Here is a 25,467-nt window from a genome sequence, read left to right on the forward strand (position 1 = left end):
GCAACTACTGGCTTAGACACGTAGTTTCATTATTTTCTGGTCCAAGGTAGAATTTGATATTTTCTTTAAGTCCTTGTCTGTCCCATTTTTCTTATATGCCAGACTTCTGAATGCATTACTCTTATTCTGAAGCTGAGCAGAATATTGAAATCATCTAGAAATCTTTAAGAAATAATAATGTCAGTAGCAGCTGGCTTTCATTACCTACATCACCATTTTGCAACAGTTAATACACAGAAATATGAACAATGTTTGAGAGTCTGGAGACATAGTGAAATTGCTTTTGCCTTAAGCATTGTACTTACTCCAGGACTTTCTCAGGATCTTTGTGAAGACAGAAATAAAACCATGTGTTTTTTGTGACTCTTGAAGTTGTCAGAAGACCAAGTGCTTTCTGAAAGCTTTAAGTTATTATATGAACATTGTCATTACTATTATCATTGCCCAACACTGCATTAAAAATTGACTGATTTGAAAAATTCCCATAATGCACATCTCTGCCTAAACCAAGTATTACCTGACACCTGTATAAAGTATCTTCTTCCTTTGATTTTTCAACTTGAGATTTGTTTCTTTTCTACATTATTATCTCAATGGATGTAAGACAACAAACCATCTCCAAAACATATGTATTTATAGAAAGTCAATAAAATATATAGCAATAGAAATTTTAGATCATTAAATGACCACTCTTGCTGCATACAACATTTTTTCCTTCCTCTTTCAGATCATATGTGCATAACATAGTTTTTATCTCTAATATTTTTGTGCATTTTGCTTAAACAAAAGTCCCACTCCACAAGCCACAGGGAATTTGTGTAGCCTCTGCTGTTGCTAACAAATTCCAGAGACTTAGGAAATTTTATGGTTTGCAGTTTTATGTTTTTATGGGATTCCCATGAATGCACACATGTGTGTCTCTATGTCTGTATGTGTTTCGAGTACTTTTTCCTTTGCTCTTCTTATTCTGTTTGTTTTGTCCTATTACATTTCATTTGATTTTGTTTTATTTTATTATTTCTTTTTAGATGCCCGTTAGTTTTATAAGGTCAGACAGAAAGAGTGTAGATTTGGATGGGAGGGGAGGTCAGAAGGATTTTGGAGGAATTGGGAAAAGAGATATTGTAACCAGAATATACTGTAAAAATCTATTTCATTAAAAGAAAAATAAAAAAAGAATGTCCATAGAAATGAATGAGAAGAGCAAAGAATTCAAAGAATTCAAATGGATAGAGAATGTCAGTGACAGCAGGAAGATGTGTGTGTGTGTGTGTGTGTGTGTGTGTGTGTGTGTGTGTATTTTACAGATAGTGTCATGCTTGATCACATTTTAGGAGTCTTTGCATTTTTTAGGCAGTGTGAGCATAGATGAACCACAGCTACTAAAATAAGACAACACACACTACTATGTCTTGTTAACTAATAAAATAAAAAAGAAAGAAAAGAAGATACATCTGTAATTATAGTAAATACTAAACTGTTCAAAAGAAGTAAATCTAAAAAACACTGAGCATCAACAAGTAACTATATAGATTCTACTATTTACCAAACTTTGCTGTATTTATATTTATTTAGAACATACTAGGTATTTCTTATTATTCATTTATTTTCAAAGTTCACAAGAGCCATAAAGAGAGTATACAGTGAATATCTGAATGCAGAGCCAGCTTCAGCAAAGGAGAGGGCAATATCTACCCGGGAAGAAATCACACTTGGAAAGAACACCAGACTTTTACCTTGCAATATATTCTGTTGTAATTTTTCTGCTTTTGTGGGGATTTACCAACAATGACAGCCCAAAATCTTCAGGCCTGAAAGAGTCAATCATTATTAGAGAGCCTGTGTGTCACTTCATACATACACTGAAAGAAAATACGAAGGTAAAATGAAAACGTCTGATGAAACTGTGAGCGGGCTACTTTACAACCATACTTTTTTACACTTGGGTTTTTACTTTGATTTTTTTTTCCTATTTACTATATTGGAAGTCAAAATCAGAAGACCACTGAGTCTTTACTATGTAACTTAGTCTGTAATAACTGATGTTTAGCTTCTTCTATTTCTATTTGTTGTTGTTGTTTTTGTTTGTTTGTTTGTTTGTTTTTGTTTTTTGAGCTGAAGATGGAACCCAGGGCCTTGCACTTGGCTTGCTAAACAAGCACTCTACCACCTTTGTTTGTTTGTTTTAAAGCCCAGTCACAGTTTCTCCTCCCCTCCCCTCCTCCCAATCCCTCCCCCCATCTCCTTTCTGTTCCCATCCCCCAATCCACTCTTCCTTCATTTCTGTTAGGTAAAGGGCAGGTCTCCCACAGATATCAACAAAACATGATGTAACAAGAGGCAGTAAGACTAAACACCTCACGATGTATTAATGCTGGGCAAGGTGACCCAGTATGAGGAGTAGGGCACCAAAAGCTAGTGAAAGAGTCAGTGACAGCCCACGCTCCCACTGTTAAGAGTCACAAGAGCACTGAGCTACACAACTGTAAAACACATGCAGAGTGCCTAGGTCAGTCTCATGCAGGCTCCTTGGTTGTGGGTTCAGTCTTTGTGAGATCCTATGACCCCTAGTTAGTGGATTCTGTGGATTTCCTTGTGGTGTCCTTGACCCCTCTGGCTCCTACCATCATTTCCTCCTCTTGTAGGGTTCCCCAAGCTCTGCCTAATATTTGACTGTAGTCTACATGTGGTTCCATCAGTTGCTGGATGAATTCTGTCAGATGACAATTGGGCTAGACACCTATCAATGAGTGTAGCAGAGTATCATTAGGCAACCTTACATTGATACTTTTTTTTTTCTGCTCATGTTTACTTCTAGGTCTCTGGATAGTCCAGACCATGGGTCCTGGTGCTCCAGACAGTGTCCGGGGTGGGCGTGTTCTCCTGGCATGGGTTTTAACTAGACTGGTTGGCCTAAAGACTTGCCTGGTCACAGAAGTTGGCCAGTTCAGGCTATGTATCTACTAATGCTTTAAGAGTCTTAGCTGGGGTCATCCTTATATATTCCTGGCAGATTCCTTGGCATCAGATTTTTACCTGACCCCAAAATGTCCCTCCTTTCCAGTAGTCTCTTTCAGTCCTCTTCCCTAGGTCCCCACAAACTGACTTCTAATATTCTCATCTCTACCCATCTGCAGTCCAGTCTACTCACTGTCTAGCTTCTAAATAACCAGAAATTCATTTATCATAGAAGTTAAAAGCTTCTCAGGTAGGAATGATTGAAGGTATAACTTGTAAAAACTACCTTGCTTCCAAATCATTAGAAATAATACTTGGTAAACTGGTTTGCAAAAAAACCTAGTGTTTTATGCATAAGAATGTACTGCTTTCTATGTCATGGCAGAATTAAATCAGACACTGTGAACTGTATAAACAAATACCATATTAAAAATATTCCTGCTAATACATAAATTGTTTTTAAATCAAAGATTTCTTGAAAAAGAAATCAATGAATTTTACTAAATTAGTGAAACTTAGTTATGTAAATCACATTTCATTAAATTTATAGTAATGTATTATTATTATTATTATTATTATTAGCATCTGACGTGAAGGTTTGTACACAAATTCAAATATTGTAAAGTATATTTTACTAATTAATTTGATTGAGCTAATTAGATCATGTAACCAGAGTGTATTATATATGTATGTATGGGTTATAACAAATTTTAAAACTCTTAAAAGAAACTTTCATATTTTAAAATATATTCATAGTATAATAAGCAGTGATAACCAATAATAATGAAATACTAACTCAAATGTCAATCTATGTGATAGAATGTCCCTATCTCTAATCATCACTAATACCATCATTTTATGATGAGACATGGCAGACATTCTTCATTTTCATTTCTCAGATGATGAATAAAAGTGTTGGTTCTCATTCAGTGACTATCTGGGAACTTAATATATGCAGACATCAGAGAAGATTCAACGGTACACATGTCAAGCCATGTATTTCTGACTTTCACAAAATTTCAGGTGCTCTGAGGATAACTAATACCCTAAGTCAGTACTGTTCTTAAGTGTAGAGCAAATATGTATGTGCTGTAGAGGATCCGAGATATGCCTTGGTGTGGCAATCTGAGAAATGAATGAAAGGATACCTTGGAGATAAAAGCATGTAGTTGAAGAACTTTCTAGATGGAGGATCCAGAAATAGCTGAGTTACTTGGAAGAAACAATAATGAATGTATAAGGTGCAGCAGAATATCATGTAGATAAGAAAACTATGTAGACTGAAACAAATTGGACTGTATTCCGAAAGCAACAAGAAGCCATTAAAAGTTTTAAGGACAAAAGGGCAGGTAAATGACTCTTTTGAAAATAGCCTCTGTCCAAATCATGAAAATTAGCTCAGAATTGTAGCAAGGCATGGAAAGGAGGCACCATGCCTGTAGTTAGAGAGTTAGCCTTAAGTTTAGTGCAGAGATAAAGTAGCTTTGACTAAAATGGTGATAAGAAAGGTCCAGATAAATAAAGAATCATTGAAACATTGGTGTGTGTAACATAACATGATTTTTACATGTCATATGAATTGAAATGTAGAAATATATAATTCAGGGACTTGGTGTTTTAAAAGGATATCATACTCTGCATGTGAAAACAATTTAAATGAGGCTAGGGACATTAGCATATTGATAGAGCACCTGCCTTTCATTTTCAAGGCCCTGGGTACAATACCAAGCATCACCAAAATAAAAAAAAAATGTATTTTAAAAATCATCTGAAAACATCAAAAATGTGGCTTTTTTCTTGTAATGCTGACTGATATTTACCATGCCCCTTATTTCCTGCAGTGATCATTTTAGTTCTATTTATTATTTGAGCATGCAAAAACAGGGTTACACTTAACATTGACATTTTCACTTACCAGTACCACCCACTTTCAAATCATCACAGCTTGTTCTGCATTTCTCTTGCATTCAGCATAGTATGCATTTAAAAAAAAAACAAAAAAAAAAAAACCAAAAAACAAGGTCAATAAAGACATCCTGAGACTAAACCCAGAAGGTAAAATCATTTTCATATTCATCCAAATTTCAGGAATATGCTCACATCTTAGAACCATTTTAAAATTCCATATATTAGTATACTTTAGACTAATGTAGGGGACAAAATATTTGAGATTAAAAATGACTTCTAGGAATTTTAGGAAACAATTTAGAATATATGGGAAATACAGGAGGGTATATAGAAACAGTAGGGAAAATGGGAATGGTCAAAAAGAAATACATAGAAATGATATGTTAAATAAATGATAAATCAAGGCTAGCATAGATGGTTTAGTTCAAATTCAGAGGCTCAGCATCCAATTCAAGTTGTTCAACCTAGGATTTCCTAAATAAGTCACCAACTAGATTGAGATGTGAAATAACTTGAAGATTCCTTTTAAAAAAAAAAAAAAGTTAAAATTAGAACTTTTATGAGCTGGGGAGATAGCTTAGATTGGTGAAATACTTGGCAGGGCTGGAGGATCTCTTGGTCTTGCTGGTCAACTGCTCTAGCCAAATCAGGGAATGAAAGTTGTCTTAAAAATGAAAAATTGAGAGCTGTTGAGAAAGACATCCAACAGCGGCTGCTGACTTCCACAAGTATGCATGCAGATGGCTATGCATACTTGCACCTTTGCATGCACATGGTATGCACACTTGTGCATGTATTCACCCTCCCACACAAATTGAGTTTGCATATGTTCCAGACATATACTCCTTTGTACATGCCCCAATGAATCATAGACAGCTTCAGATAGAGAAACTTGCATTTCCATGTATATCTTGACACTTTTCCCAATAGTCAAGTTAAGAAACAGCCCAGATGGTCTTCAACACATGAATGGGTAAATAAAATGTGATATATTCACAGTGGGGTTTTACTCATCCATAAAGAAGATTGAAATTATATCATTTGTAAGAAAATGGATTGAACTGAACATAATCATATTAACTGAAATAGCAACTCTCATAAAAAAAAAAATCAAGCATCACACTTTTCTATCACCTTGGAGTGATATTTCCATGTTTTTTTGGCAAATCTTGTAAGGTATGGGGGAAAGAGCCAAAGTAATCTCCCACCTTTTACAAATGTTGTTTTGATCAAAGATGAATGCCTAATTTCTAAGCTCATTTAAACTCTGGGTTCTGTCACTTATATATTTTTTATTCTCCTCTCAAACTCAGGTTGTTATTATCCATATCCTTAACTTGAACCACTTCCCTATCTCAGCTGCTTTTAAAATGCCACTTCTGTTTTGTGCCAGCTTTCTCCTCAGTTGACACATCATCCTTTGGTCTCTTAGTCATCGATGACGTGTGTATTTCCTTCTCTGAGTGCCTGACCTACATATCAGCATGGCCATGTGCCATCAGCCACTTAAACTTAGCTTTCCAAAAACTGAATTTATTTTTCCCTGCTCACACTCAGATATGCTTCCTCATGTCCTAAGATAACCTGGTACTTGTCATAGAGAAGGGACTTGGAAATTGAATGTTTGTTAAGCTTCAACATGCTGTGTCCTAAATGTGGACTTTGGATTCAGGAGATCTGGGTAGAGGCTACAAATGCATATTTCTAATTTGTTTTGTAATTGCTAGTGGTGTTTGATGATATTTTAACAATTGATCCAGTACTGTGCAAATAAATCATTAGGTAATAACTCCTATGCTACAAGCATGAAGACCCAAGTTTGAATCCCTACCTATGGCATAACAATCCAGGCATGTGCTGTAATCCCAGCCTTAGGGGAGAGAAACAGGTAGTATAGAGAGGGCTCACTGACCAGTAAGACTAACTACAATGAGAAGTTTTCATTTAAAGAGAGACCCTTCCTAAAGGCTGTAACATGGGGAGCAATAGAGATAGACATTGAACATCCTCATACAATAGTACATTCATACACACACTCACACACACACACACACACACACACACACACACACACACACACACCTATGTATGTGAACAGATTGTTTTCCAAATAAATCATTTCACAATTGTTAGATAAATAATTACTAGGCAAAGTGAATTATTAAAATAAGTAATAAGTTCTAAAAAAAAACCCAAATAACTCAATATGAGTAAGCTATAATAAATATCTCTGCTGACTCCCCATGGGAGACCTTGCCTTGAAGGAGGTGGGAATGGGGAGTGGGTTGAGGGGGGAAAGCTGGGGGCTGGAGGAAGGAGGACAGGATAATCTGTGGTTGATATGTAAAATGAATAGAAAATCTCTTAATTAAAAAAAGGGAGAAAAATAAATAAATAAATATGCATATAATGTTGGATCAATAAAATAAGAAGTCATTTAATTGAATACCATCTTAAGTTAATAATCTGAAGTACAGAAAAAGTGACCTTTGAGAGAAAATGTAACTATATTCAACCAAGACAATAAAATTTTTATGCATAATGCTCTCTTGTAGCTAAGTGTCAGTTTTCCATTCCATAAATGGACAAAGAGCAGATATTTTCCTTATGCATGTAGGCTTTACAAATCGACATTGATTTGCTCCACCAAGTAAAGTAATGCTACTTTTTTGCTGCATTTCCCATGCCTGAGAATCATGGCAAGGAATAATACATGTAAAGTATCATATGCTTCAAGGTTACAGTTTTAATGTTTTGAGCAGTTGGGCACCAGTGCATTATGAAATGAAAGCAGAGCTGACTAGAAAAAGAATGAAACCATGATTGGGCCAGCATTAATCACACATCTGTGGTTACATATTAGAGAGTGTAAGAGTCTTGGAAGCCAATTCTTTGTTTATTTCTTTTCTAATGTTGAATGTTTTCAGGACTTACTGGACTGCAGACCATATTCGACAAAACTTTGTCTAAAATTAAAGGACACAATGATACAGGAGAAAGACAATGTTAATAAGAACACAAAATCCAAGAGCCACCTCCACAGCATGAGTTCTCCATGGGTCCAATTTTTGATAACTGAGGCTTGCTGAGTTTCTGGCAACTTAAATGCCAAAAAGCCATCTCCTGGGATTAGGTATGCATCTCTAGTAAGGAAGTTACAATCAAGATTATCCCACAGAATTCCAAACCTTTTTTTTTGGCCCAAGGAAATTTCCAGAAATAAACACAGATTCTAATCTAGCTACCTACAGTATTTTGCATAAGAGTCTGATAGAGAAGTCACCAAAACTTCTGTGCCCCAACAGCTTGGAGGAGGAAGAAGAACAAATCCCAAATCTTTTGGAGGAGGTTACCAGAGAATATACAAGTTTGATGTCTCCATCAAAATTTAATGAATATTTTCCTCAGCTATTAATCAGTTACACACAATGGCAGTGAAGAGTTGACACATAAGATCAAAATGTTATGTCATGTTGGTTCAGAAGGGTAGATGCCAGCATGCAGGTTTCTTGGCTTTAAACACTTCAAAAGGGCGGCTTCTTCTTCTTCTTCTTCTTCTTCTTCTTCTTCTTCTTCTTCTTCTTCTTCTTCTTCTTCTTCTTCTTCTTCTTCTTCTTCTTCTCCTTCTTCTCCTCCTCCTCCTCCTCCTCCTCCTCCTCCTCCTCCTCCTCCTTCTCCTCCTCCTCCTTCTCCTCCTCCTCCTCCTTCTCCTCCTCCTCCTTCTTCTTCTTTTTTTCTTCTCCTCCTCCTCTTTCTCCTCCTTTTTTTCCAATGAAAATTGGTATAGTTATTGAATGAAAAATATTTTGTGACAAAGTGGTATTTCAGTTTAGGTTAATAGTTGATAAATTTCCGGATAAACTATAAAAGGTTTCTTGTTATGTGTAGAAAAATAGTGAAAGACTGTAATTACTTGATACCTAAAATTTCTCAGTTAGTGATGCTTTCCATCAATCACCAATTGCAGGTTCAGTAACTCTGTGTACCTAATAAAGAGACAATGACCTTTCAGCCAGGACTCTGACATCAGGAAAGACAGAAAACATATCATTTGTGTTTTATTTAATGAAAGAATCCTCTCAGTAACATTACCCTATGTAAAAACCTAAATTTTGTATATTGATACTATCATCATTGCAGCAAAAATAATTTACTGTTTTGGAGCCACATATGGTGGCACATGCCATTAATCCAAGCACTTGAGAGACAAAAGGAGGTGGATATCTGTGAGTTCAAAATAAGGCTGGACAAACCAGTTCAGGACTGCAGTGGTGCTGTCTTAATAGATAAAGATATAGATGTAGATAGATGAATAGAGATAGATGGAGATAGATTTTAATAGATGATAGATAAATATGGATGCATAGATATAGTATACAAACTATAGTATTTTTAAATATCTGCATCAGGAACACTTGGAGAATGCCTCCCAAAGTTTAATGTATATATGAACCATAGAAGAACTATTCTTAAAGATATGGATTCAATACCTGTAATTCTTCTCTTCCAATAGTTTCTCAAATATCTGTGTTCTTATGCTACTATTTGGTGAGCTGGATCTTAGAATTTTGTATGAGCTTATGCAAAAATAAAAGACACTTCAGTGAAGACATCTCTAGGATTACACCCAACATTAGCTTTTCCCAAAGCTTCTCCTCCCTAGGTCTTAGAAACAATCAATTTTTAGAATTAGTTGCTTAAATGAAATTGAATGTCTGTTAAACTCTGCCTATAAAAATTCTGTAGAACTAGTCTCCTACTGATATTCTCCTCCAGCAATCTTTGTCACTTAAGAAACTATGGTCTTCAAAGAACGGTCAAGTTCTTTGCCTCTAGATTCAAATTTTAACTAGGTTCAGATCTTAGTCAGAGGTTTAAGATACAGCTCTTTGTGCTAGGAAAAGTTACTAGACTCCTCTCTCAAATGTCAACTAAGAGTGTCTTGAGTTCTTCCAGAACTCAACTAGTGAAGCCTAGTGCCCACCCCACCTCATTTTAGTCTGGCCTATCAAAAGCCCTTCAGGTGCCTGCCCTGAAAAAAAGTTCTCCTAGAGTTCGGGGGACAGAGCTACATGCAGCAGGAATTCTAATCTTAGAAATATCAAATGAATCTCCTTAGCTGAGGGTATATCAATAAATCTATGCACACTGCACTCTTTCAGTCCATCACTTTATTGTTCTAAGTGGCTTCAACTCTGCCTCAGATCTCTCTGCTGTTCTTTTTTCTACTGCTTCTCTAAATCTACAGCTTCTTTTCAGCTTCATTCTTAGCTCCTCTCTTGCCTGCCTCCTTATGTTTCTAGCAGGAGACTCCTTGCAATCCTCAGAAAAATTTCAAAACACTCAAGGTCATAGCACATTCCTGGAATAGAGGACAAGAATCTATTACCATAGTAAAACAAGGTTCCAAGGTCTCAGGACCAGAGAACAGGGCTCAGTGACCAGTGCAACAGACTCTGAGACTTTGCTTTTTATCAGCAGCCTTGGCAAGTGAAGAATTGGGAGGCTGTTCTTAGGGTGTTTCATGTTAGTAGCCTTGGTGAGATACCTGCAACTCTGACCTTGTGCATAACTGTAAAGTTTTAAACTTATGACCTCTATACAAAGGCCTTTACTCTAGTTTAGACTTGCTCTGAAGTAAAAATGAGCTAAATGTGTGCAGTTTCTGTTAGACTGAGAAGAGATTTTTATTTTCTGTGTTAGTCTGAGCAAAAGGAGCAAAACAGGCTTTAAGTGTCTACAGTCTCTATATATCAAAATGGTACAGCTGAATGAAAGGCCGTCTTCTTGACCACCCACCAACATATGTGACCATAAGATTGAGATGTAATCATGAGATTACATACACACATTTTATGAAAATGCATGGTAATGGGGAGACATTATAGCTGCAATTGCATGAGAAGTTTACAACAAGAAACAGCCAATTCACTCAAAAGGCAATAACTCCAACACACCTTGTGTGATGGCCTTAGCCCGTGGTTCTGATAGGTTGACCTTTTGAACACTAGTTGTCCCCTGTTGTATATTCCCAGGGCCTTTTGTTACCAGCTGCTCTTAATACTGACCCCATCATTTCTGTTTTAGAGCTACAGTTCAAAATTCACCCTGAGCTCCTGTCATGCCTTTTCTCCACATCTCATTCTTTTCAGGATATGGTCACCTACAAAAAATGCTTTATACAGTATGACAGCCATAAGCACATTAGACCTTGGTGCTCTAGTTCCTGCCTCAGCAAGGATTTACTCTTTTTATTACAGAGTATTCCAGTGTTACTGAATATGGTGCAACAGCATATAGGATGACTTCTAGCATGGCCTAACAGTGTTTTCTATTTTTTCCTTGTTTATAGTATAAGCAAGTGGAACAATACATGTCATTCCATAAGTTACCAGCTGACATGCGCCAGAAGATACATGACTACTATGAACACCGATACCAAGGCAAGATCTTTGATGAGGAAAATATTCTCAATGAACTTAATGATCCCCTGAGAGAGGTAAGATTTACTGTCCTTGATATGCGTGACACACTATTATCAATTATTTTCTATCCTTCTAGGCAGTCCTTTTGTCTGTGTTGTAACTTACTTAAAAGCGTTTTCACAACTACATGCTAATACATCAGTTGTTGCCTTTATTCATTTTTTGGTTTCTTCCCTAAGAGACTTCTAATTATTTCAAAAAGAATATCAGAGAATCATTCCTTTATGAGTCTTATTCCATTTAATGTATTCATGGCTCCCAAAAGTACATCCTGCAGCTTCGTTGTCTCCATGTTCCCAACATCCCATTCTTTTATGCTGTCCTTCTATTGGTTTGGATTTTTGACAGTTTCTCATTGCTTTCATACATTTTCTCTGCTCATCCTTGGCATCCTGATCTGGAGATCCTAGCCTGCTTCCAGTAAATCGGGTCTTGGTATTGCACTAAGGTATTTTTGCAACACCAACAGGCACTCTGCCATGTACCCTCTTCTCATCCCTTCCCCAAACCCTCCCCTCTGCTACCAGTCACTTCACACCTAAACCCAGAGTGAACCTCATCTAACAGTGCTTGGCTCTCAACTTCTCTTATTACCGAACTTTTTTTTTAAATAGATTTTTCTGTGTAGTGGTTACACTGTGGTGTGATCATCAAGTATTTATCACACCTTGTAGCCCTTGAAAGTTATCAAAGCCATACTGGTGATGAGTCCTTCTTTACACTGTTGAGAGTGCTTTGTTACACTGCTAACAAGACACAAACCCGGATTCCCCCTGCTGAGCCTCTTTACACTGAAGCATTAACAGAAGCTCTGGGGTTTTATTCCCTGCCTCTGAACTTGTTTTCTTTCATTTATTTTATTACACATTTTTAGTCTAGGCATTTTAATTCAAATTCTTTTTCATGAATTTCATTTTCTTAAAAGCTTTACGATATCCCTTGGCACCATGTAAGTTATGTAATGAAGTCATTATCTTCCATCAGTGAAACACTCAACCCTTGAAATCTTTCTGAAATTTTTAGTTATTCTTGCAGGTCACTTTGAATATGAAATTTGAGTTCTATTTTAGATGTTTTTAATCTTTTTTTTCAACTTGTGCACATCCTATCTCTAATTTACATTCATTAGTACATTTCACATGCATGCCTCACTCTCTTCCCCACTGCCACAATCTGACTTTCTTACTTCTTAGTTTTCTTTAGGCTTGAGTCTACTTTCTCTTTATTGGCCTTAAAACAACACAGACAGACTAACTTTTTTATGGACATGAGCTATCGTTTCTCTGCTCAGAAAAAAATTTGATAGTTAGGTTATGAGTTCAATCTTTCTGAACCCCGATTCCAGCTACCTTTGCAGTTTTCATTTCTGCTGTCATCTTGCAAAGTGAGCTGTAGCCAAGGGGGACAACTTGCTGTCTTGCATCAACAGCAATGATAATAATTTCTCACTCTACAGAGTATATTTTCCAGAAATGATGCTCATCTTTTGACAGTCTAGTTCCAGCAATACTTCACTACTCCCTTCTTTGATACAAGGCTAAATCTAGTATTTCTTGTCCATGAACCCAAGAGCACTTAGCCTGGAACCTTTTTGTACTACTTTCCTATTGCTTTTTAATTTTTTTCCTCCTTTGCCTTGAAATTTCTCTAACCATAAGTGTTCTTTTGTCTATATTTTAGTTTTTCCCCCTTCGTTAAAATTCTTCACACATTTAACATAAATTAAGCAACAAAATATTTTCATTTCAACTTTTTTCTTTTATAACCATCTCTACACTGGAGTTGTTACATCCTCTAAAATTTATTTGTATTGTGAAAAGCTATAAAATGTGTGAAAGGGTTCTAAAAATAAAATAAATATCAGCTATTATATTATTATAACTTGCTTTTTCTGCTTCTCAAAAGAGTTAATGTATAACTCTTTGGGCTTTATAGAATATAACTCAAAATGTATTTTTACTATTTAAGACAAGCATTCCATCTAATTTGTTTCTTAAACTGTCAATTGTCTAATTGTCTTTGCTGGAACACTTTCCTTTTACTTCTTCTTCTTCTTCTTCTTCTTCTTCTTCTTCTTCTTCTTCTTCTTCTTCTTCTTCTTTTTTTTGGTTTTTTGAGACAGGGTTTCTCTGTGTAGCTTTGTGCCTTTCCTGGAACTCACTTGGTAGACCACACTGGCCTCTAACTCATAGAGATCCGCCTGCCTCTGCCTCCTGAGTGCTGGGATTAAAGGTGTGTGCTGCCACCGCCACTGCCACCACCACCACCACCCAGCCTCCTTTTACTTCTTTTCATATCCAAATCTCAGGACAATTGAGTGAGTTTAAGGTTTTCAATGGTCTGAAGAAGTTCAGAGATGACCCAGGCCTGGTCATGGGAGAGAGACAAAGGCACTCCAAGAAACAGTGACAGAGGCAAAGAGGAATTTCAAAGAGAGGAAGGTAAGCTACAACTCAGACTTTAATGCACAAAGGCCAGAGAAAGGAAGGATCACAGCCTAAGATGACCTGAAATAGTGCAAAAAGCTAACAGAGCAAGTGTAAAAGGTACTTTAAGAAATTTCACCCTATGTGTCATAGTCCATTGTAATGAAAAAGAAAAAACAAAAAAAACAACTCAATGTGTTGTGAAATAACTAGAGATTTTCTGGATATGATGCTCTATGTGCTTCCCTCTTGTCACATCATGATTTATACTGATCTTCAGTGAAAAAAAAGAGTCCAGTATTCACTTTTATCTGAAATGCCATCTTCTCAGGTTCTTGACATCATTTGCCTCAACTTTTAAGTGCAATCACAACTTTCTCTTGGGCTTTCCATTGGCAGCTCACATGTAACTTGTAATTGAACTGCCACGTTGACTTTAGCAGAACCCAAGACTGATGGTATCACATTTTTCTTAAAATTCAAACATGAATTGCACCTCCTGAAGGAAGTACATCCTCCTTACCATGTCAAAGGAGACTATGGCAGTGCTTCTCAACCTTCCTAATGCTGTGACCCTTTAATATAGTTCCTTATGTTGTACAGACCCCACAACTATAACATTGTGTTGTTGCTACTTCATAACTGTAAGTTTGCTATTATTATGAATCATAATGTAAATATATGATATGCAGAATATCTGGCATGGGATCCCTAGAAGGATTGCAATCCATGGGTTGAGAGCCACTGCTTTATGGGCTGTTTTTAATCTTTGTATCTTTATGCTAATTTTTCACCCTTAAGAAATTATTGATAAATTTCTTTTTAAAAGTTCTGATTACCTCTTTCTTTTTTTTTCATACTGTCCTCTCCTTGATATTTTCTACTCATTTTAGTTTTACTTCCATGGGTTACTCTTATCAGACATTCCATTCTCCATAAATTTTATCTTCACCACTTGGTCTCTGTTCAGTGGTTATCATTTGTGATTTTATTGTCTCTTTCATGACTGCAAACCTTCTGAGACTAGAACCTGTGTCACAATTACCTTTGTATCTCCAAATGATGAGTATATACCAGTAGTTTATAGAATGATCACTGAATTAGATGATCTTTATTATAATAATAATAAAAACCAGATTCAGAATCATGCCTGCTTGATAAAATTAGATTTCCTAGAAATGGAAGCATTTGCCATCCTTATAAAATGAAAACTTTTTGTTCCTATGCCATTAGAATAACACAAAAATCTGTACTTAATAATGTAATGAGTATTTGACGAATAAGTGGAAGAGGATAAGCATGGAGAAACAATAACTGTCCTAGTTAGCCTGACATATCAATTTGACAGATTAGGGTCATCTGAGAGGAAAACTCCCATTGAGGAATTGTCTACATCAGATAAGCCTGTGGGCATGACTGTTGGCATTTGTCTTGTCAAATGATATAAACTGCCCATGTCCACTGTGGGAAGTCACATCCCTATGCAAATACTCCTTAGCATGAGCCTGGGCATGAGCCAAAAAGGTACATTTCTTCTTCCAGTATCTGCTTAAATTCCCTGAATGATAGGCTGTGACTTGAAACTACAAACAAAATAATTCCTTTTGTCCCCAAGTCCCTTTTGGTCACAGTATTTTATCATAACCATAGAAATCAAACTAGAACAATAGTATTAGTCATTATTGAAATAAAATTTGAATCTAAAACAAATGTTCAGTCATAGCAGAAATTAGGTAATTTATCTTTGCCGTATGTCAGAGACTACTTGCTGAAACCTTTAACAAATAATTGGCTCATGCATATTGTTCAAGTCTCAATATTAATGTTAATTTATCAAAGAATCCTTCCCTGGGCAATTCATCCAGATCAACTCCTCTGTAACTACTCTCCATCACCTTTGCTGTGTGTACATCATGAGCCTTGCTTTCTCTTAATGTTTACCCATGTCTGGACAGTTGTGTCACACAATGAGTTTTTGAAAAAAGGACCCTGTCTTTCTTGATTTCCTCACCCTCCCTAATCCTACATATAACTTACATTAATTAATTATTAGGTACAAATAAATATGGATCCCATACCTGGCAACTCATCTCAGAGAGTCATTGATTGTCAGTGTAGCTGGAGAATTTTGTCTATAAGACAGTGGCACTTGAAGGAGTGAGAACAGCACTTCTTGGCGTGGCAGGCTTCATTCTTACAGCCTAGTATCATTGTATATTTGACTATGGCGGATATACTCTTCCTCACTCTTTGCAAAAATATGTTACTGTCTTTGTATTCATTTGTAATTGTGTTGCAATATGTGCACTGTATGCCACGTAGTTCTGTTTTATTTGCAGCCATTTTATATTCTAACTTTCAATGTGCTATGGGTTAGTTGTTTAACAAAGAGTTAAGATATGGGGGTAGGGAGTGACTGTCAGTGGAGCACATTATGGAAGGTGTATGAATATTCTTTCTGCTCACTAATAACCCAGTAGCATTCATGAAATACATGGATTATATCACTCTTCACTGGCAGTTTGACTGATAACTTTACTATGGCAATATAATGTTTGTGGATGATATTACTGTCCTTATTACAGAGGTCTCATGCACTTCTTTTTCATACTGTTATATGAGCACATGCTTAAACAATGTCTGTGTATAGGCAAGAGTACCCTAACCAAAGTCAAACTGCTAGTACTTTAACCTTAGACTTTTCATACGTTAGAGCTTGGTAAATAAATTTATACTGTTTTTAAGCCAGGAAGTCTGTGATGTTTCTGTCCACAGCAGCCCAAATTAACTACTCTAATCACCATGCAAATCTGCACAGAAAATGCTCAATGAATCATCAAGCAATTGTTGCTGATTGGCCCATCCAAATCCAGGTAGTGACACACCCAGGCCATTAGAGAGTCATAGAGGAAGGAGCTCTTGTCAGTTCAGCACTGGCTAAGCCGCAGAACCTGAACACTGAGCCCTAGCAAAATCTTCCATTTTGTGAGAATGAAGTGATTACAAATGTGTCTTAACATCTCCCTTCATTTCTCTGTGAGCTAACATAGTGTGGTTCAAAATAGAAGAACAAGTACATTTTTCTAAGAAAAGTTCTTTAAGATGGTACCCAGAAAATTACACCTTAAATCAGGAAATTTATAATATGATGTATTCACCATTTCTCCTGCCTATAATCTTGGTGCTTTGCAGGTATGTCTAGTCAAAATTATATGCTTGCTGACTTAGGAATCTGTGAGCTATAGGCACCCCCACGCCCTCCCAGATATCCAGACATATGCTGGCTTTCTTTGTTTTAGATAGTCTTAATCCCTTGTTGGCACTTGTAAGAAATAGTGAATGAACACAAGCTTCTGATAGGCAGATTAGGACCATGATTGACAGTACAGTATCATACCATTAGCCAGCACTAACTAAATGGGTGGTTTCAAGCTATTTCTTAATTAATTTACCACTTCTTTCCTCATTTTTAAATGCAGAGGTTGATGATATTAACGATCCTATAGGGTGCTGTTAAAACTAAGAAGGTAAAATATGTAAAAGATGAGAAAAGTGCCCAGTACATAGCAAACATTTAAAAAAAAATATTAAATAGTCAAGTAATTCAGTGCAGACTAGCCTACCATTGTAGCCTTAATGGCTTTTATAGTTCAGTGGCAGACATATTTGAAAAACATCTAGTATAACTAACTATATGTAAGGCACTGAAAGGACGATTCAAAGTATTAGAACAACATGCAGGAGACACTGAACTAGACTTTACTGTATGTCCCATTCCTCTTGGAAGTTATTCAAACAATCTGCTAATAGCTCTCCCTTCATTTCAGTTTGCAGCTCTCTGGAGGCAATGCCCCGAGCATCAAAACTTGACACTGAAATATTAAGATCATAAGACTAACGTGTACTTTAGTAAATGCCAGTGGTATATTTAAAAATGAAACTTGATTAGAAATATTCAGTGAACTCTACCCCTTTTCTTAGGAGTGCTTGTTGGAATGCATATGAAGAAGAAGGTCTTTTTTTGGCATGATTGGTCTTACCCTGATTCCACTGGAGCAGAATGGCAAACCTAACACTCAAGAAAGAGGCTAATGCCCTTCTAAGCCAGTCTCCAAAGTTCAGAATGGATCTATTTTTAAACAATGATGTGTGAGGAGCTGAGGGCTGAAAATAGGTGCAGATCATGTGCCCTGGGAGAATTTCAAACCTCAGTATATTTCATTCTCATAAGACATGAAATGGACTGAGAGTATAAGCCCGGCCTCTGACCTTTAATTTGTAAGATGGGTTTGTTACACTAGAAGGCAAAATTAGTGTGAATACTTAGCGTAATTCTGAATCACTTTTAACAGTCTACACTTGAGTACCTAAAATGAATTTTAAATTACATCTTGTTAAAATTAACCCAAGTAGGCTAGATGTGTTGCATTGTAAAACTATGCCTGCCTCCCAAAGTTATCATGTATTTATGTAACAGGCACAAGTAACAAAAGATGAGATAAAGAATATGTATGTGATCTCACAGAGGTTATAGTTCCAAATGACACTAACCAAGAACTTTTCACTGTTGATTTTTATTGTTTTGTTTGTGTTTGTGTTTTCACCATGCATCTCTAGGTCCTATCAAGGCGATGGAAAACACTTGCATTGATTTTTTTTTTTTTTTTTTTTATTTCTAATGTGTACAAGGTATTGACCCTGACTTGACTGGAACAACAAATTAAGAGATGCGGTAATGCAGTTTTCAGTCTCAAAGGAAGTGCTTCCTGTGTACTGGAAAAGACAAAAAATATATAGAAGAATGAAAAGAACAAGAAGTAAAAGCAAGAAACCATTAAGAGAAACCTTGGAGATGCAGGAAATCACCCATAGTTAATTGCTAGAGCGAGGCTACCTAGACGAAAATAGCTGACAAGAATAAGTACATTCACCAAGGCCAAGAGCACAGGGTAGAGGCCTCAAAGGAAAAGGGTTGCTCTGAATGTGGAAGAAAATGCAAAGCATGAGTAGAGGAGGAAGGCAAAAGATGGAGTTCAGGGAAAGAAACCGTGGTAAACAAAGGAGAAGCTAATACCAAATCAGATTTCTATTTAGTCTTTCTTTGGTCCAAGGAAGAAGGGAACAAATTGCTGAATAAAGAACTTTTCATTCAACAATCATTTAAGATATAATAAAATATAAAGTTTTAAAAAATTATTACAATTTTTTTCCTGTTGAGGAAATCCATGCCTTTCATCAGAACTAAAATAGTGGTGAAAATTATGTTGTATCATCTTTGAAAAAAAATGGCTAAATAGGACTCACACTAAAATAATGAAAATGATTGAAGAACAAACTGAAGAGTATCCCTGATGATTGTCAACAAGTCAATGTAGTCAGCAGTATTTAGTAACATAATTAAGATAAAAGGAAATCTGAGCTTTGAGAAGAATATATTTTAAAGATACTGTGTGTGTGTGTGTGTGAGAGAGAGAGGGGGGGGGGGTCTGTATGTGGAAACCAGAGATCAAGTTGCAGGAGGTTTTTTTGTTTTTTTTTTCATCTTGTGGGCCCCAGGGAGTGAATTCAGGCCACAGTTTTTGGTAACAAGTGCCTTTGTTCACTGAGCCATCTTACTGGCCCAAAAGCAAACATTTTCTGTCAAGGGTCTACATTAAGCTAAATGCAAATCTTTTGCTTTCCATACTTTTAAATTAGAATTAATAAATGAGAATATCTTCAGCTTACATAAAGCATATTTGTATTTTTAAAAATAGCCCCCTAAATATATACCTGAGCTTCTTTTTGTTAAGTCATGAGACCAGTTAAGGATTCTCCTGTTGTTCCTAGCTCCATCTATGGAGTAAGATGATTATCTTAGTGTCTTTTCTGTTACAATCACAAAATACCTGATAAAAACAACATAAGGATGTAAGGGCTTATTATGGCTTGTAGTTCAGAGGATGCAGCTCATCATGATGGATAAGAAATAGCAGCAGGTCAAAAATGTACAGGGTGGCAGGAGCAGAAGGCTGCCTAATCACACTGAATCTACATTCTGCATGTAGAGAGAGAACTGGAAGTGGGGTCAGGATACAAAATGTCAAGGCCTGACCTGAGCAACCTATTTTCTCCAACAAAGCTCTACCGCCTAAAACAACTTTCCCAAGTGGTACTACCAGCTAGAGACTGAGTGCTCAAACAGTATGTCAAGTGTTTGAGGAGCTTTATATTTAATATCACTTTATCCAATATATCAAATTATTGCCACTATTTGATGGCATGCTGAGGTAGGTAAATGTCTAATGACTGTGACTTGAGCCTGCAAATCTGACAGAGAGCCACTAATACTTGAATAGATCTAAGCTCTACTCTATCATTATTTTGATATAATGTACACATTTAAAGTCAGACATCACAAGGCTAATAAGACTAGAACATTGTGACCTGGAACTTTTGAAATCATCAGAGTGCTTTAATATTGAGAATTTAAACATCATTTCCCCTACCTTAGTAATGCACATAATTTATGTGTTTATAACATTTATTTATAATTACAAAGTATGAAAAATAAATGTTTTATAGTGAAGAGAAGAAACATTTTGTTCCTTTGGCAAGCTCCGTATAAATGTGTATGTGTTTAAATTATCATGATTTATGAAAAGAAAACACTCAGAAAAGAGCTCAGGCTAACAAAAAGTGCTCAATGATATTATTTTTGTAATTATACCAGATATTGGAAGTCTCATTCCTGTTATTAACATGTTTACATGTTGTAATCTCCTAATGTGAATTCTATAGTTTACCTGACAGCAAACTGAGACATAATTTAGACATTTACAAAGATGAGGAGCAGGAAAACCTAGAGAAATTGAAAAATAATATCCCAAAACCTAATTTTTTAAAAGTATAAATACCAGACATATCATTTAAATTGTAATCACAGAATTTTAATTATTCTTTTTCAAAGTGAACCAATGAATGGTCGCAGGGAACAAGACAAAAAGGCCAATAAAATAAACATTCAGCCTTTTATTGGAAAGGCTTCACATTAAATTTTGAATTTTAGAAATAATATAAGTGAAAAATAATACATTCTATTGAGAAAGGAAAAATTCCCAGTGTATAGATTAACTTGAGGAAAAATATGTTTTTAAACTAATTTCAGGAAAACAAAGCCACATAAGTGGTCTAAAACACTAAAGAACAGCAAACAACAGGACCAAAGAGAACTGGTTGATTTTATAGCATGATTGTAAAAGATTATATTTAGTAATAAGAATTGCTTCCACAGTCATTTCACTGAATTAAAAAATTGAAATGTCACAATAATTATATGCTATAAATTATTAAAGGGTTGTTTCAAATGTAACATTTTGTTCTAATATGGGATTTTCCTTGCTTTATAGTAATACACACACATATATTGTACATGTATATATTATATACCACATTTGCATGAAATACATAGTATGTATATATATACTAAGACCTTATTAAAATTTCTTTCTTCAAAAACAAATACATGTTAAAAGTTTTAGCAGGCTTGGAATTTATCTGTAATTTATTTATTTAACTTTAAGTGAACTCAATTCTTTAAGGCAAAATGATATAACTTTTGTACTTAATGATGTGACAAACAGACTAGATTTTGGAACATTTTTTAAAAATCATAGAATAAGTATTAATACAACACAATGTTGGTCACTAGTTAATAGTTTGTAACAATGTTGAGTTCAAAGATAGAAAATGCCTCATGGTAAGGATTGGAAACATCTGGGGAAGTTGAATGAAGTATATTTAAGATCATTTTATACAATATTGAAATATTTTGGGATTTAAAATCATTCCCAAGTGAATGTTTTATTTAAAAACCTATATATGTCATAAGAAAAGAATGATCCCTGCTCTCTTTCCTAGAATCCTCTTGATTGTGGCCACTTTTAAATTCAAGTTAATGATAACAGTCTGTCACTGTTATTGCAAATCTTAAATAGGGTGATAGTATTTTAAAGATTAAAATTTTAAGTTACTCATCATGGGTAAATTATTATTTCTGTCTTAATGATGGCAGGTACCTTAAAGGTTTAAATTATCTTATAAAGATAAAAATTTTTATTTTATATTAATGATTCTACACTAGAACACAAATGGAGTATTTCTTTTACTTTTTTGAAATATGTTTCTCATGTGAATAAGGACATTGTACAAGTCACAGCAGATATAATTTACTTCATTTTATAAGCTTCTCAGGGACCATCCTTCTTAGACAATAATGTCTGTTTAAGACTGCTTTTTCTTCCTTTTGGTTAACTAGGGAGGCCAGAAATAGGGAGAGCAAATGCAGCAACTTGCATTATAACGAGAGAAACACTCAGTTAAGCATTACCTATTTCTACCACCAGTCTGTCTCTAAGTAACTATTTCCAAGACTGATTCTAATCTGTATAGGAGTCAAACCCATAGTTTGCTGGGGTTGGTTGAAGGGGACTTGGAAAAGTTCTTGCTTAAATAGTTTCGATAGAGTTTTAATTATGATGAAAACATTTCAGGTCCAACTAGTGGAGGTCATTCAAAATTTAATTTATACTTGTAAACTTCATACTTCTCAGTGATTAAATCTATACATATTATGCTATGCACACTCACCAGGTTTTCAATGTGCTCCCATAGTTATGCCACCAATCCTACATCTCTAATTCTGATCTTCAGAGTCATCGTCAACTGCCTGTTTGCGCACATTGTCACGTGCACCTGTTTTCAGAATGCCAAATGCTTCACATTTGACTGTACCAAAACAGCATATTCTTCATCTGCCTGAATATCTATTTGGAGTTCATTGTTCCCCAAACTGAAAACCTCACAAGGACTCAAAGCATGCAGACTTTTCATGTCTGTGCAGATTCATTATCGCTGGGTTACTTGGAAGCCCCACATGCAAGGAGCAGTGATACTGCAGTATTGGTTCAGACCTGCAGAAAGGGCAACCACATTCTTGTCAGACTTACACGAACCTTACCTACTGTGTTTATAGGCTTCCATGACAAGACATAAAAAGCTAGATGGCTTAAATTATAAAGGCACTTACATACAGTTCTGAAAGCCAGGAGGTCAAGGCCGAAGTACTACCAGGTTTCATTTGCGACTACTCTCATAAAGATATCACTATTTTGACTTTACTCTGACTCTATCAACTTTTAAATGTATTTTCTCTTAATGCATTTGTAAGTGCTAGAATATAAATGATGGAGGAACATGACTCAGTCTATAACATTGAACAACACATACAATACTTACAAAATCCTAACTTATGTAAGCGACATGTCAGTGTTTGACTCACTTCTTGAAGACTGTTAATCTAGCAATTAATAGTATAGCTAGGTTTTCAAGAAGATGCTTTAAAGGAAAATACTAGAGTCCACAATATTTATGAGCAATTGCTGTCTAGTTTTCCTCTCTTCTCATTGAGTTTTAAATGTTTAATATGATTAACACAAAATGGAACACTGGTTTTATAAAGAATGACAAGGAGGGCCACATTATTATGTGGGAAATTGTCTGTCATAAAAAATACAACAAAGTAATCAAATAGAAAATGTGCAGTATGACTGCAGCTATGTTGAGGCAAACAGATTTTCGTTTTTGTTTTTTTTTTTCAGAAACTAAAAAGTAATTTGCTAATAAAATATATAACTGACTAGACTCAATGCAATGGAAATCAAATAAAATTAATATTGGCAAAGTGTATACACTTGTTAGTCACTCCAGTTCTATCTATAACTCTTTTAAGTCCAACCATTTAAATTTTAAAGATAAATATTTCTTACCCTTATAGTTTATTGCATAATATTTGACACTCAAATTATTTATCACTTGCAATAAAAGATTTCTTAAAAGGCAGAAGAGAATGTCCCAGTTAGAGAAAGAGCCTGTAAATATTCCATTTTAGAGACATAGAAAGCACAGGAGAGCAGGTTCTTAACTTGTCATTCAATGTCTAGATATGCTTTCAAAACTTTTCTAAAGCAATAATGTCTTCTTGTATAGTGTGATTTTCTTATATACTTAATTAAACACTTTGTAGTTTAGGAGTCAAACCATCAAATGAATGTTAGTCGAGATTGTGAAAGAAGCAAAAGTTCTCTTTCAAAGTAACTGCCAATCCTTTCTTTTATTTTAATGGAATGCAAACGTAAATCACAGTTCACTTCAACTTTATTCTATCAATAAAGGAGCTTTATTGTGTCTTATAATTTATCTCTTGATTTTCACCCAAACTATTTTTATTATTTATAATTAACTTATGTTGAATACATGCATACATAACTTCCTCCCTCAAGACTAGATTTAGGCTTCCGGGTACTCACTTATTTTAGGAAGCATACTTGACTATGTAAGTAGAGACATTGAGTCATATCCCCTAAAGGTTTAGATTCAGATTCTGGAAATCTGGATTTGGGCCTAGTAGACTATGTTTTAGAAAAAAATTACATAAATACATCTGTGGGGCTACTGACTTCCTCTAAAGAATACAAGGGATGGAAAATGTCATACTTGACAGGTCATTCAAGATCCTTCCTCCAAATTGGTGTCATGCCTTCCTTATATGAGGGCCTTACCTATCAATGATCCTTATTGTGTTCTGCTGATGCTTAAGCATTTTAAAATCATACCTACCAATTCTACCAGTTCAACCCAATTATCTGTTCTGTACTAAACATCATGTTGGACCATTCAGCTTTCCTTGCAGCTCTCCTAGGGATTAAGGACCGCTCATAGGCTGCAGGTACATGGAATATGCAAGAATATTAATAATAATTAATATTCAATATTAACAAAATATTGAAATGTTTTGATTATTTTTTCTTTAAATTTTTAATATTCATTACTTTCACATGATGCCTCGGGTTCTTCAAGTAATTATCTCATGGCAAATGACATCCTTAGAAGTAAGGTCACTTAAAAGCGACTTTGCTTAGCCTTTTCAATATGTTTGGTTATTCTTCTTGGAGTCAGGATCTAAATCTTATTTCCATGGCTCAAACTAAACAATGATTGAGCATTAGTTTATAGAAATTAAATATTGTGTCACCAACAGGGGAAGTCTCAATGATAGAGAGAAAAATATGAGACCCCCTACAGAGTGTTCAAACAAAAAATTTGGAAACTTTATGTAAGGCTTATATATTCATAAATGCAAGTGGAAGAGAAAAGTCTCTGAGGGATTTGGGATACATCCTTAATGGACATGTTTTAAAGAAGTGAATGTTTTCTGCATTTGTAGAGGCATCTGGTTTAGTTCCCAGGACCCATTTGGCAGCTCAAAAGTCTGTAACTACAATTTCAGCAATTCTGACATACTTTTCTGATTTATTTGGGCACTGCTCACGGGTGTCTCATATGTGTGTATGCAGAGGGAACATTCATACACACAAACTAAAGAAGGGGCAAATTATTTATGACTTAAGGTAGGAAAAGGTCAGAGACTCTAGGAATGGATTGGACTTTTCCTAGAATGTGATTACTGTTTGCCCTTTTCTGCCCTTGTATGGAAAATTAGGATGTGGTATTACAGATACACAGCATTAGCAGGAAAATCTACGAAGCTGATGATATGGAGATGCCAGTGCAGAAGGGAGTAAAGGATAGTTAGCACGCTGAGCTCCCCAATGAGTTTCATCTGGTTGTCAGTAGTCACGGTTCATCCTCCT

General features: G+C 35.5%; 1 protein-coding gene across 1 annotated transcript in view; it reads left to right on the forward strand.

Moving 5' to 3' along the window:
- Hcn1 (hyperpolarization activated cyclic nucleotide gated potassium channel 1) overlaps nucleotides 1–25,467 on the forward strand; it is a gene marked incomplete at its 5' end in the record, with an annotated part of 156,232 nt that overhangs the window by 75,795 nt on the left and 54,970 nt on the right. The window contains one exon of the mRNA XM_036207123.1: nucleotides 11,219–11,365. Coding sequence (XP_036063016.1) covers nucleotides 11,219–11,365 — 147 coding nt within the window. The remainder of the gene's footprint in view (nucleotides 1–11,218; nucleotides 11,366–25,467) is intronic.

The sequence above is a fragment of the Onychomys torridus genome, chromosome 15 (assembly GCF_903995425.1).
Source record: "Onychomys torridus chromosome 15, mOncTor1.1, whole genome shotgun sequence".
NCBI lineage: Eukaryota > Metazoa > Chordata > Mammalia > Rodentia > Cricetidae > Onychomys > Onychomys torridus.